This window comes from Ammospiza nelsoni, chromosome 2, assembly GCF_027579445.1.
Source record: "Ammospiza nelsoni isolate bAmmNel1 chromosome 2, bAmmNel1.pri, whole genome shotgun sequence".
Taxonomy (NCBI): Eukaryota; Metazoa; Chordata; class Aves; order Passeriformes; family Passerellidae; genus Ammospiza; species Ammospiza nelsoni.
This window is the reverse complement of record NC_080634.1, coordinates 110726932-110742496: the sequence shown is the minus strand read 5'-3', so window position 1 is coordinate 110742496 and position 15565 is coordinate 110726932. Positions and strand designations below refer to the sequence as shown.

At 35.5% G+C, this 15565-nt stretch overlaps 1 protein-coding gene across 1 annotated transcript in view; it reads left to right on the top strand.

Moving 5' to 3' along the window:
- CFAP47 (cilia and flagella associated protein 47) overlaps positions 1–15565 on the top strand; it is a 260610-nt gene that overhangs the window by 221046 nt on the left and 23999 nt on the right. The window contains exons 58-60 of the mRNA XM_059466213.1: positions 3228–3387; positions 4021–4112; positions 8638–8790. Of these exons, the coding sequence (XP_059322196.1) occupies positions 3228–3387; positions 4021–4112; positions 8638–8790 (405 nt within the window). The remainder of the gene's footprint in view (positions 1–3227; positions 3388–4020; positions 4113–8637; positions 8791–15565) is intronic.

Below are 15565 nucleotides of genomic sequence, written 5' to 3'. Positions count from 1 at the left end.
GAATCTTTTACAGAATCAGTGCTCTCCAGCAGCCTCTGGGGAGGCTAGAGGCAAGGCTTAAGAAAAGGTTACCTAAAAATGAAATGAGGGATCATGCAGAGCTCCACACACTCCTTTTTAAGGCAGTTGACTCAAATTGCAGCCCTTGGTTTGAGTCAGATGCCTTCAGTCTTTAATGGGTCAGTGAGTTTACTCTGCTAAATTTAACTGTTTCCTAATGGGCTGTAGGACAGTGAAAGAAGAGTGAGGTATTATCAAAATCTGGCCCAAAGCTTTTTATCAAATGTGATGTACCTGTGTTCAGAAAAGGGACTTGCTGTGGATTTCTTACACAGAATTTGTGGATATTCACTGCAGTAAAATAATTACGTGAAGGCAAGGGATCAGCCATTGGTATCAGTTTTTGGCAGAGTACTTGAGGTCCCCGGCCAAGTAGGAGCAGGTAAAACTGATTTTATTAAAGTTGTACACAGAGCTATTTTTTGTGTGCTAGCCTGCATTCTCTAAATGGGAAAGAAGAAATAAAAGCAAATTATATTTGCTATATTTGCTAAAATAGCCATTATGGCTACTTTAGCTATCTTATTAACGGGCCAAGATCATAATGAAGCAAATCTGTATTAGCAGTTAATGATCAGTTGGTTAGTTGACAGCTGCAGGCAAGCCTGGTGATGTAAAAATTGCCTTTATTATTAGCATCTTCTAATAAGAAGATTTTTGTATTAAAAATGTGAATCCAATCTGTTTCAATAGCAATATTATAAAATTTGTCTTTTCATGATCTTTAATAACCAATTTTCTGCCAGAATGACCCAGAATGCTATCATATGGATTCTGCATTAAAATCTATTAAAAAAAAAAACCAAGGGGCTCTGTCCTGTAACAGGCATCATTAAGCTACAATTCAAAATATGTAATATGATGTGTATAACTGGTTATGAGTTTACAGTCTGTTCTATTTGCCATCTGTTAAAAGCTTTGCAAGTGAACCTTAAGGATGCATTGTAATGTGTTACAAAGTGTTTACATTATTTTGGTATCCATGTATGTGTGGATTCAAGGCAATCTAATTGCAAATATATCCTGAAGTGTACTCTTCTGTTTCAAAGGTATCACTTGCCTTTGTCTTAACTGGACCAGAGTGAGCCCAAAGTGGGCAAATCGCAGCAGAGAGCCGGCTCTTCTCTCACTGAGGGAGAACAGTGCATCAGTGCTGCGATGGGTTTGTGATCCAGAGGGGGGGATCCCAGTTCAGATGTCTTCAGGAGTGTCGTAACTATGCCTGATACCAGCTTATTTATTTCAGATATTGGATTAAAAATGAGGTGCTAATTTTAAAAGATTTTAACTTTGACCATGTAGCTGCCATCAATACATGTATATGTAGTATGTCTTTTAAATTTGGGTATGGGCTTGATAGATAATGCTTCAAAGATCCAAAGAAAAATCTTTAATTTTTATCAAAATTGGAAAAAATATATAGTTTTTTTTCATTTAGATATTAACATTTTAATGGATTTTTAATTAGGATATTTTCAAGCTCTTTCATGATACAAAACTTTTCAAGTAATGATTTCCAAGGCAAATTGCTCTTGCCATGATGAACTCCTACAAATACACAAGAATTAAGCAATCACAAGTGCAAAGCAGCTGGTTAATTTTCATAATTAGTATATGATAAAACTCTTACATACAGAAATTCAGATATGTTTTGGTAAGAACTTCCTATGGCTTTTCCCATTCATTATAAAGTGAGGCAGTGGTCTGTATTTGATGTCCTGAGGTCTTTTTAACTGGGAGAGGTAGAAAACCTGCAGAGTTGTGTGGTTTTAAATATTCAAAACTTTCCTAATTTAAAAGTGATTTTCCCATCTTAATTTGGTTAATTTATTTTAGTTTAAGAGTGTTTCTAGCAAAAAGCTTATCACCAATAGACCTTATCATAATGCTGGTAGGGAGTTAATGCAAATGAGGAGTCCAGACTCATGTCCTGTGTTTTGGAGAGCTGTTTTTCAAACCCTTCTCTCTTTCCCTGATGTGACTTGATTTTTTTTTTGTCTTTCTGGCCATTCCTGTATTCCTGTCTGACATCATTTTACTTAGTCTCCCAGCACTTCCTCCTTCATTCCCAAACTTCTGTGCATCCACCTTTTTATTCCATTTCATCCATCCCAAGACTGCATTACGATTTCCCTACCACCCACTCTTCTACAACTCTGAGCCCTGAGGTCTTCACCCTCGAGGAGTTTTGGCTGGAGGAAGGTGACCTTTTGGAGCGCCAGGTGAAGTTTCCCTGCTGGCATTTTTTGAGCATGAAGCCACCTGTGGTGATCAAAGAAGCGATCCCCAGGAGGATGCTGCATGTCCAGGGAGTGGTACCCACAGACCTGCATCAGCTTCTGTTCATTGTAGAAAGTGTGAAATATTATCACAAAAACTCATTCAAAGCCTAATGTAGAAGCAGCCACTCATAACTAAGAGGATTTTCTGCAGATAGAATTAAAGCTGAAACCCTAACCCTGTGGTGTCATTTCCTGCAAATTCCAGGAATACTTTTCAAACAAAGAGCTTTGTAGTTAAAAGACTCATTTACTTGTTCTACTCTGTGTAATCTTTCGATTATTTCTGAAATAGCTGAAGTGTTCTGAAACTTGGCAGACTGACAAGTCACTGGAAAAAGGCCCTTAAAGATTGAAAATATCAGGCTACCTTCATTACAGACAACATAAGTTTAGTTTGTTTTGTTTGGGTTTTTCTAAGCAGCAAAATCAATCAGATAAAATATCATTTGCAAAAAGCATGGTTTGCATAATAACAGTAATGAAGGTTCTTTTAAATATATTATAGTTGTCTTGAATGTGAGCATTTGTTTTTGGATTAATCTTTTTAATGCAGTGTTACAGATGTAACTCACACCTGAAAAAAACATGACTTAGGGCCCACAAAATCATGGGATTGACATGCATATGTTACACATGATCTGAATACTGAATACAGTGAATATTAAATGTGGGACATTCACTTAATTGTGGTTTTGTTTTGGTTTTGTTTTTTTTTTTTTTTTGTAGCAAAGGCAGGTTAAAATGGAATTTTTTACAGGGACAGACATAAAGTATGATAAAAGGTTAAACAGTGATTAAAAAAGAAAAAGGGAAAGATATGAGTAAAATGATAGAAAATATTTTGAAAACTTCCAAAATACCACAACAATCTGTTTCATCTTGCAGGAATCCGATTAGCTCCAAAAGAAAAACTGGAAATCCCTGTGTTATTCATGCCAGCTGAAATGAAAATTTATAAAGCGGTGGTGGTAATTCATGTAATGAGGGGAAATGGTGAGAACTGGCCTTATGAGGTTACTGGTGAATCAAACAGAGACTTAAACAGGTAATTTATTCTAAAAGGAAAGGAAAAAGTGGTTGAGATGCTCAATCCTATCAGCATTTATCCCATTGATTATTCATGTGTAGCTCCCAAGGGCAGTCCAGTGTCTGATTTTGAGGGCAGTGGGTATCCATCAAAAGCTTTTAATGTACTCTGCAAAGTTTGCAGATTCAGGGGGAGATATCTGTCTGTTTTAATACCTATCTATTCTTGCTTTAAATAAAGAAAATGTAAAGTACTGGCTGCTGGTGCAGTTATGGGTATTGAGCAAATGAAAGCTCTTAGTAACTCTGTTTTTTCAATATATTTGGGATAGTAATGATTTGCATCCTGATATTTTTATGTCATTCATAAACTGCAAAAATCTTATCTCATGTAAACATAACCTGACAAAATGCAGATCAAGCCAAATGTTTGCAGATCTATAATGTTTGAATATACTAAGTGGATCTAAGTTATGTCTGATATAATTTACAGCTGATATATTAAGCTGGATTTTATTTCATATTTTTCTCTGATGTGGTTAACATTACAGCATACAACAGGATAGAGTCTAACCTTTCCAACAACTCTTAAGTCTAGCTTACTTTGGAAACAGAATTTTCAGCAGTCTAATTGATACTTGTATTTTTCTAGAAATGTTATTGTAGCAGAGAATGGGGAAACTCAGGGAATACTCTGGATCTATCCCATTAATGGAACACCTGAAGCACCACAGCAGAAATCAGGTAGGTAATGCTTGAAAAAAGCTTGAACAATATATTTAATAATATTTAAGAAAATCAAATAGTTATATTCCCACATGCTTGATCACAGGAATTTGCAGTAGTACTTAGCTAGATCTTAGAAAAAGTTAACATAACATATTAAAAATAAAATCTTTTCCCATTTCCAAAGCAAATCTAGATCATTACTTTGTTCTTATAGTAGATAAAAGGAATTGAGGGCAGTTTAAAATCTTATGGGCTGTGCCCTTCAGTATCCCAATTAATCCTGAGTTAGAGAACTGAAGGTGAGCTGAGCACATGGCTGACTCAAAGGTAGAACTTCTTGCATATCCAGAACACCCTTCTGGAGACTCTACTGGGTGCAAAATATTGGAGGAGATGTTCACTGCTTCTCTCAGCCTTGAGTTTCATCTCTTCATCAAAAACAGAATATAAAGTAGTGTGAACAGCAATGTTTTCCCCTTGCTCTTTAGAAGTGAACTAGCATTAAAAGATGAGTGAATATTCTTGGAGGTGTCCTGCTTATTTTGGGGATAGTAAATGCTTATATATTTGACCATCTGTATTTTTAAGGTGTGATATAATTCCAGAGCTATGAAACAGGAAGTTGTGAACAGCTTTTTAAATCTATAACCCTGAAACAACAGCTCAATATGTAAATGTGGGACTAATTCTATACCAGCTTGTCCTTTCAGCTCACTTTTTGTGGAGTGAATATAATACCTTTCTACATTAAATGTATTAAGATACAGGGACAATTTCTGAAAAAACATAGATATTTGTACTGCCATTAATTTATATTGCTTAAGAACTCTTTACTTGTAGACAAATGCCAATGATGTGGTATTAATTAGAGCTTTCATCTCATTAATTTGTACTTTAATACCTTAAGGAATGAAACAGAATATGATCATGTAATCAACTGTTGCCCAAAATGATGGCTTTAATGAGTCTCATTAGCATTAGAACCATGTATATTAATGTGAGTGTTTGTTGTGTTATTTAAAGCTGTTGTGTAATTCAGTGGCATTCCTCAAGATAAATCTCCCTTTTATTGGGCTGATGCTTTCACTGAAATCACAGAATCATTAAGGTTGAAAAAGACCTCTAAGATCATTGAGTCCAACCATTAACTCTGTGTAACCACTAAATCGTGTCCCTAACTACCACATCTCTGGTTTCTGAGTATTTTTAGGTGTGATGATCCCCCAGTTCTCTGGGCACCTTGTTCCATCACCTGGCCACCCTTTCCATGAAGAATTTTTTCCCAATATCCAATCTAAACCTCCCTTGGCACAACTTGAGGCCATTTCCTCTTGTCTGTCACTTGTACTTGGGAGAAGAGATTATCTCCCACGTGGCTACACCCTCCTTCCAGGTTGGTCTGGAGATGAAGGTGGTCTCTCCTGAACCTTCTTTTCTCCAGGTTAGACACCCCAGCTGCCTCAGTCACTCTTCTTAATCTCTGGACCCTTCCCCAGCTCCACTGTCCTTGTCTGGGCTCTCTCCAGCTCCTCAATGTCCCTCCTGAACTGAGGGGCCCAGAACTGGACACAGCTCTCAAGGACAATCCCTGTCCTGGTTCTGCTGGTCAGGTTCCTGTTCCTGATCCAGGCCATGTTCCTGTTCCTGTTCCTGATCCAGGCCAGGCTCCATTGGCCTTCTTGGCTACCTGGGCACATCTGAGCTCATGTTCAGCCTATTTTTCATCAACATCCCCAAATCCTCCCCTAGGCAGCTTTCCAGCCATTCTTGCCCAAGCCTGGGACATTGCCTGGAGTTGTTGTGCCCCAAGTGCAGGACCCAATGCTTTCTGTATAAGTTATGAATTAAAATGTTTAGCATTAATGAATGGCTTAAGTGACCTCACTTCTGTGTATGATCCGAAGCTCACATACTGTCGCAGACATTTTTTCCCTAAAAATCCTTTCTTAGGATTTTTTCCCTTCTGAGGAGCTGAGGCCTCAGAAACAAAATGTAAACAATGGTTATCTGCTGCTGTGGAGTGCATCAGGTGGATTTGTGATTGGTGTCCTGCGGATGTTTGGATTTAGTGACAAGTCACAGCAGAGCTCTGTGGCAGGCTCTCACTCTCTGTCCAAGCCAGCTGCCTTTGTTATCATTCTTTTCTATTCTATTCTTAGCTAGCCTCCTGAGGAAACCTTTCCTTCTATTCTTTTTAGTATAGTTATAATGTAATATATATATATATATATATAAAATAAAATAATAAATCAAGCCTTCTGAACATGGAGTCAACATTCCCGTCTCTTCCCTCATCCAAGAACCCTTGTGACCACTGTCACAACATGCTATCAACCCTTAAGTAATTTCAAATTCCTAAATGCTTTTTTAAAACAGCAAAACTAAATTGTAGCATATTTATACCTGTTATCCATTTGTTTATGTTCAATAAATGTTTGTAATACATAAAAATGCATTGCATTAATTTTGAGTACATATAGTTCTTTGGCCATGAGGATGTTATGTTGGGCTAATATTTTTTCCCAAGGAAAATTTAGGTCTTTCAAGAATGTCCCAGAAAACAGAAATAGGTGTTTTTAAGTGTGTTTATGTAATTTTCCATTCCTACCTTGATTCTGAAACCTGTGGTTTTCAGTTATAATTGGGCATTTAGAAAACTTGCATTGTAAGATATAAATCCAAAGCAGATAATGACAAGAAATCTACTTTAAAAAAAAAAAAAAAGATAATGATCAAGAGTATTGTCATCTCTCTAAATGCAGACATTTATTAGAATTGCCTGGAGGCTACAAGTTTCTGTGTCAAAAACCCAAGCTGCTTTGCTGGTGTATTAAGGAGTTCATCTTTGGGTCATTCTTATTTGCATCTTAATATATTAAATTTCTAGAAGTCACTTGGCTTTCTATCTCATGAGACCAATTAAAATGATCAGTGGTCACAACCCATGTAGTACATGTTAAGTAGATGATACCCTGGCCATCTGATAGAATTGATTACAAATGGAGGGTCATCCAGAATATTCTTTTAATTCTTGTGGAGTGTAGAGTCAAAGAAGCATACAGCAATTTTAATTGGAGGGGACCACTGGGGGTCCTCTAATCCAAGCACCTGCTGAAGGGCAGCTTGCTCAGGGATTTGTTGAGTCAAATCCTAGATATCTATGAATTTTATTCATAAATATTATTCAGCCATTTTGGAAAAAAGAAAATGTAAAATCAATTTTTGTAGTAAGATGAACTGTAGAACGGAAAATGACACAATGTGCACACAGTAATCTGAAACATTTGGTAAACTAGTGGAATACAGAGAATGTAATCTATTTTTAAATATAGATTTAAAACTATATTTATATAAGGTCATACATTTAAACAAAAAGATCTGTGTTTAACCTTCATGGAAATTCTAAGAGATCTCTAGAAATTACTTACACTCTGTTAAACAGGGAAAGACCAAGAGAGAAAGGAAATTACCTGAACTTATGTAGTTATCTATTTTGCAGAGTAAAAAAGTGCCAGAACTGAAAGTTGAAGCTAAATAAAAATGATATAGAAAAGGAGTTTCCTTCTTCTTTTTTTAAACACTGCATATTGATTCACCACAATATGGTTCCTTATCTTAACTTCAGAATTAAGATCATAATTCCTTATATTAACTTCAGAGTGAATTTTTGAAGAAACATTGGGTCAAACTCTGATGAAAATGACTTACAGATCTTGAAACTAAAAAGAAGTATGTGGTCAGCTGTTCTTTTTCATGTTGATTCCCAGAACTCTAGGAAGTGCTAGATCTTTGGGAAAACATTTTTTGTCAGTGCTTTTATATAATTTTCTTCTTTTTCTGTGTTATTAAATAAGAAACAGCTAAAAAATAACAAAAAAAAAAAAAAAAAAAAAAACAAAACAAAACAAACAAGGAAAAAACCCCCTGTTGAAATAGGCTTTATAGAAACTAGTGTAAAAGATAAAACCTAAAAACTTTGTCATGAAAAAGACATACTTTGGAAGTAGTAAATTAAGATCACTTACTGAACTGAAAGAAGTTCTATGATGCTTCCAACAGAAGCTCATGAGAGAATGCTTTTTATTCTGGAATGCTTCTATTAAAGTTGAAGTTTTAATAACAGTATCCTTAAATTAAGAAAGCAAAGAGTAACTTAATATTCTTTCATTTAATCATAAAAACTTTTTTTTTTTTTGCTTTTGTTTCAGTCTTCCTTTCTTAGTAGCATATTTCAAACTATGCCATAATTCCTATTAGCAGTTGAAGTAAAATGAAGATAAATTTAATGATTAAAGATAAGAGAGAAATTATCAAGTGCTGTTGGGAACTAACTGAACACATTTTTGTTTGCTTAGCAATATTTTCTGCTACTTCACCACAACAGAACCATAGAAAGTGGAGGTTGGCAAAAGCTTTTAGTCGTCTTGTTCCTTACTGCAATTCTGTCGTTCTCTGAGCACATTTAGCTTCTATGTTTCATTTCTCTGTTAAAATCCAGGTGCCAGCTCTTTGCAAATAAGATGTTTTTGCTTTTGTGTAGTTGTGATCCGCTGCCAGGCCAGGCAGAGGCTGGAGCAGAGGGTGGAGCTGCTGCTGATTGGGGTCATGCCTGGTGCCCCTGACCTGCCTGATGCAGGGAACTCTGCCTCGGTGGACACAGAAGAGCTGTCCAGCACCCCAGAAGTCACTGATGGTGAGAATAGTTTTGATGTTATGCTATTTTAGGAAGATTTTCAAATAACTGCTTCACCAGATGTGCAGCTCTGCTATGACAGTGAGTGAAGTTTAGGCAAATGGTCCCTGTTCATATATCTATCATTTGTTTAACTTTTTGTCTACAGCTATGGGCACTTATAAACCTGAACTCTCCATTTTTTTAAATTTGTCCTGGATGTGAGGCTTGCATACAGACAATCTTTCCTTTAAAAGAGAGCCTGTACAGTCTTCAGTTAGAAAAAATACATCTGTGTAAGCATTGCCAGGAGACATTTATCTGCAGGTTTATAAGATGCATTCCCATCAGCAGGTCAATATTGGTATCAGAATGGATTGAAGAAGGAGGACTTTTTGAAAGAAGTGATAAAGCTTTGTAAAAAGATAGCTTCCACTTACTGTTAATCTGCTGAGAACACAGTGAAAATCAATTTATTCAGATACTGCAGCTGTTCAAAATATACCTCTCCTTGAAACAGAATAGCACAACAAATAAGTAGTAAGGAAAGAATACTTCCTACTGCTGTATCAGCAGTATTTCTGTTATCAGTCATAGTCACAAAAAATTTTAAAATTGTGCAGCTTGGAAGCTTAACATTCCATTTTGGGTTCAAAGCCATCATTCTTTATAAGGAAAATGTTATTTAAAAATTACGACACTTAACATGAAACAGACTAATGTGTGTTTAACTTAGCTGTAGATGAGGGAAGGGATTTCACCTGCCCTCTGACTTTGCTCAAAGTGGTAAAAGATGAGTTTACAGATGTTACTGTAATTGCAGTCTATCAGGTAATCAGTTGGAAGGGCAGGCAAACTTGGCTTTTGTGTCCCTTTTCTGCCATTTACAGTCTGTTCCAGCAGAGGCTGTGCAGGAATACCATGTTACAGAACATGTCCTGCCAAATAACAGAAAAAGTGAATAGCTGTAAAAGGTAAATCAAGATGCATTACATCCTTCCTAGGAGGCCAATTTTCATGCAAACATGCACATTGATCAATGTAATCTCCCATCAACAATTACTGTCTTCAAATAGATTTTATTTCTGAAAGCTTTTAAAATAGGAGATCTGAAGTTGAACTGTTTAAGAGAGCTTGCAGAGCATATGCTTACTGATTGGCTGATATTCATAATTACTTTTCTAAATTTTATATTTACTCATATTGCAGTGTCAAAGATAACTTATTTCTTGGGCATATTATCATCTTACATACCCATATTACACAATGATAGTGATAAATCCAGTAAAGCAAAAATATGTGAAGTTGTCAGTGTACATTCTTTCATCTTTGGAGAACTATAAATGCTATTATAAAAATTTATTCAGCCTTTTCAGGACAGCTGTCCATCAAGATAAAAAGGCACTTTTTTAAAATTTATTTTTATCATAGAGTAACAGATTTAGCTCATTATTGGCTGGTCACATATGAGTGGGCTGCCTTAAACACACCTGGCCTATTTCCCTCCAAAATGTTGGCCTGTGAATTGACAAGAAAAACATGAAGTGTGCAAGCTGAGGCAGCATTTTGAAAGTCTTGCAGATTCATGATGTCTAGTTCTTGTTTTATTCATAGGAATAATTTATTCACACTGGCTGCTGCACATGGTGTACAAGACATTGATTTGGGGCGTTGCATCTTTTTAAGTAAGAAGTCTGGTAATGAAATGCTTTGCACCCTAGGTAGTAAAATCATTTTTAACACAGTGCTTTTCATCCTTTTCAATGACATTTTAATGCCATTACTGATAGATGAATTTGAGGCCTGTTGGGAAGCAAATTAAATGGTACTATCTGAGCTTTTCTGCAGTCTACCAGTAATAACATAAATAAAAGCTTAAACCTTTAAGATAACAGTCTGGCACACTGTTCTTCATTTTTTTCTCTTCTGAAAGAGTGATTCATCAGAGTGCCTGTGTGAAGAGTAGTAAGCAGTTTTTACACCCAAGGATAAATGATGATAATTACTGGCAGATCAGATTTAAACAGCTAATACTGTGCTTCAATATTTAAATTATTTGGACAAGTATAAATTCTTTTAAAGTGAAAAATCTTCAAACACGTCTTCTACATAAAAAATTCAATTTCATCCAATACGGAGGAGTGCGCTTGACACAGAAACCTACTACAATTTCTTAAGAAAGAGGGTGCAATCTAAAAGTTGTCTAGCTTCAATGACATAGTTTCTTGTTCAGAAGTCAGCAAAGTTCCAGAGTTCAAATAATGAAAGTTTAATATTTTAGACATATAAAGTAGAAAATAGGGCATGGCCCTTTTAAAAAATAATTTTCAGTGATATTACATGCATATTTTCACCCTAAATGTATTTTTCAGCTGTTTTCTTACATATGGCTCTAAAGATGTCTTTTTCACTAAAGGAAAGGAAATTTAAGAGCTGAGATTCATCCAAACAAGTGAAGTTTGCTATTTTTTAGGTTAAGTATTCAGTGGGGAATACAAACACATTTAATTTTCCACAGTCTTCTGAAAAAAAGAAAATCAAACATTCACGAATCAGTTATGGAAGTTTGACTGACATTTAACATTCACAACATTGTGTGTTTGTAGTGGTCCTTTGTAACCTTTCCCTTTCAATTGCTTCAGTTTATCTCATAAGCCAGCCATGAGGGCTGAGTGTTTCTCATTAACTTCTCTCATCTTTATTAATTCATTGCTCTCCTCACAGCCCAGCAGCTGGTCTTAGCTCCTTGCTCTGAATTCTTATTTCTGGGAAGGTTCCATGACAGTTGCCTTGAGGGGAACAGTGCTGCCCATGTTCTGTAGGGTAGCACAGGTATGAGGCTGGTTTATGTTGTGACCAAGGTTTAGAGCCATTCTGAACTCAGACTAAACAGATGGAGAGTTCAACCGCACCTGAGAGGGAAATAACATTTTCCAGATGTGCTAATCCATCATGTACATTGGCATCATTATACAAAGTGTATCTGTACCCTTTGTTTCACTGTTAATAAAAACTTTATAGCAACTACCTAATATTCCTGAAACTCATCAGAATATTCAAAAGCCTCTGTTTTCTTTCATTTCATTAAAGCAGCTCTTTGAAACCAGCAAAGAATAAAAACATATTCAAACACACATTAAAAAGGTATTTTCCATCCCCAGCAGGATTTTGTGTTAGCCAGTGCTATGGATTACACTAAATTCCCATTTAATGTGTTGGATCTGGATCAGGAGGCTTGCCTTTAAGATATAAGGTCAATAAAATTAGGTATGACCAAAGAAATCTTTGGAGACAAATAGACTTGTTCACGCATCCAGAGATGTTAATATGATTGCTGATAAAGTGTAGCAGATTAATATTGGAAGCAGTATGAGGAGGGTAATAATGATGAATATGGCCCTGTATCCTACTTAAGCCATTTCTGTATTGTCACAATCACTGTGGTATTATTTTTGAAATTATCCTTGAGGATGAGAAAATTATAGCTGTATAAATTAGATTTTCTTCCTATGCAATGAAAGAAAGGATAACAAAGTGTTTGTTTTGGATTAAGAGGTGATGAAAGCAGTGATCAATGGCAAAATGAAGTTGTTGACAAGAGGGTGAACCAACAATTGAGACACTTTGTTATGGATTATTGCTTTTTTGTTAGGAGGTGACAACTCCTGATGGAAGAGAACTAGTAGAAGTCAAAGTATAAAGCATCACAGGAGAACTGAAAGTCTTAAATGGATTATTTTGTCATCTACGTAATTTTTGTTTACATCTGCTTGTTTGTTTCTTTATTTATGAGTGAAGCATGGGAGAGATTTGATGTATTGTTTATTTCCATTATTGAGCTAAAATGATGCCAGGCATTTTAATGAAGAAGGTCAAATAGTTCTTGTTGATATACAAGGATATCACTGGGTCCATTAAAAAAGAGAAAAAATACAGCAAAATTTTTATCTCATAAATAAACTCTCCTACTGCCATTTCTTAATATAATTAGGACAGTAACAGCAAATTCTGGCAAAAAAAAAAAAAAAAAGAACTTGTGAATTGTGAGCAGGCAGTTGGGAACTGCTTTTATTTCTGTTTACAGTCATCACTCAATTCTGTTTCCTTGCCATTTTATAAAATGTTAAAATCTGTAAGCCTTAGGAATGAGAATCATCATTATGTTAATTAGAATGACTTTCTGATACTTATGCAAAATCATGCTCACTTTAAATATTCAGCACTTAAAGGGAACCAGATCTATTATAAACTAATCTGAAGTTATTTTTTCAGCTTCATAAAATTTCAAAAACAATAAATAATACAATACCAGAAATAATTAAATTCTTCCAGGTGCTACTCTTCAGTATGATATAGAACCAGGAAACATGAGAGGTCCAAAAGAACTGATTGACTGACTCAAATAATGTCTGAAACAAGAACACACAAATAGATTTCCCTTAAAATTATTTGAGCGAGTGGATAAGAAAAACCTAGGCAATATAATTAGCTGGAGGAGTGTATTAATGACTTTAATTGCTCTATGTTTGTGATTGCTGTTTCTCCCCTTTCTTGTACACAGAATTTCCTGTAATCTCTTTGGTTGGGTGATAAGGAGGTATTGCTTCCAATAGAAACAGAACCACTGCACCCTTGTTTTGTAAAGATATTTTGGGGAAGCTTCTGTAAATCAGAGCCGTGGCCAACACAGCTCTATACAACCTTGATTGTTCTTCTGGAATATCATAATACCTAACAATGACCTGTCTGCATTAATTTCCTCTTTTTTCTGAATTATTTGCTCATTATTTATGGGACACCAACAAAGCATTGCTGGTCAAACCCCTTAAGATGCAAACTTCTTCAGTTTTTCTGGGACAGTGGCCCTTTGTCTCTCAGCAGTGTTTGAATGCCATTATAGAAAAGAAGAGGATTTATGCACCTAAATTTGCCTCAGAAAATTTATCAGACAGTCACTGTAGTAAAAAACTACATGCATGCAACAAGCCTATCCCAAATGCTCTCCCATTTCCAGGTTATTACATCCTATTGTCATTTCTGTGATAAATTTCTTTATCCATGTCTTCTGTATCTGAAGTTATGTTGCTCAAGTTTTGTTGTTCTTACAGAAAATGAAGGTATTATCTCTAGATCTCCTTCATCTCTCCCACACTACACATTTCAAAGAGAACCTGATACAAAAATTCCCCAACAAACTTTCCCTGTTGTTTTGTAGAATGTATAAAACTTTATGTTTTATAAATTACTGCATCAGGCCTGTTGTTTTGACAGTTTAACAATTTGATCTGAAGCTTTGGAAATACAGGAAGATATTAAAACTATAAGACAAGTAAATAGAAGTTACACAAAATCACCACAGAACTTTGAATGAAGTGATAACCTTGAACCATCACTCTTTCTTCAAGCCTGCTGAGGAAGACAAAATGAAACTTCAGAAATTTACTACACAAAAATTTTATGAATTGTGAAACCTGATTTGTATCCAAAAAATAACACAAGTTGATACCTCCCATGAGATGAAATGTCTTATAGTAGAGATTTTACGCTACCCTGTGTGATAGATGTTCTGTCTTATGTGTAACTAAATGCAGTCTGTTGGGTAAGGAAAAGGAAGCAAATGAATGTGACCCTGGTGGTCAGGGGCTGTGTTCCACTCTCTGAGGCTCAGTTTTCTACATTAAAAAAGCCAGAAGATAAAATGTGCATGTTTTGGTAATAGACCATAGAATAGTGTAAAACTGTCAAGAACCATTGAAAAAATGGTGATGTGGGTTTCCAATTTAGCCTCTGTTGTGTCCCAGTTCAAATAGAATGGTCAGGTTAAAAGTCAACTTGAGTTGTTACTGATTTCTGGGAGCAACATTAAAAGTGAGGCAAATGACTTTGGATGCCATGGAAAAAATAATGTCTGTGTGAATTAGGACTAAATCATGAGATATGTTTCTGAAGAAGCTGCTTTGATGTTTCTATGCCAAGGTACAGATGTGATCTTTATCTGCCAGAGTTTCTGGCTAAGTGAAGACACGGCTGAATAAAAGCGGGAACTTGTTGAAAAAGGATTATAATGGTTATGAAGAAATAAATTTTAATTGTTTCCTTTATAGCATGAATTTAGAGGGTAGCATACAAATCTGAGTAGAATGCCAGATCAAAGGCAAATAATGTGAGAGATCCTTTGGGCTGAAGAGAATCCTTTTGATTTTTCTGAGGTTTTTGTTTCAACTCTATTATGCAAGTAATATGAGAATAAAGAAAGCGTTAAAAGGGATGTATGGAGGGAGAATAAACAGATAATTAGTGAAAAAGGGATTCAGGGAGAGAGAATATATGGAAACAAGCTGCGAGGAGCAATACTAGATGCACACCATGTGTTTCATATACATAAAATGGATTCACAAGCTTTTTTCATTCACTAAACTGTGCAGTGTTTTGAAGAAACTCATTATCAAAACAAAACAAAAAAAAAAAAAAAGGTGAGGGCATTGTTTTTTGCCTTTTGCTGCTTTACAGTAGAAACTTGGGTTAGAAGTAGGATACCTCTTTCAAAGAAGTGTATTGAAAGAGAAAAATTAGGAAACAGAAAAGTTGAATGTAAGAGAAAATTTAAGAAAGAAGCATTCCAATTAGTTGCTAAGGAAATAGGCAGTGGGATGCACGGTAAAAGATGTGGATAAGAGTGGAATTTTGTAGAGCCTTGAAGATATGGATGAAAGTTTTTGGCTGGATATGGAAAGAGAAAAATTTGCAGAGAAGAGATGCAAAGATATATATGCAGAACTGTATTGAGTATTGAGAA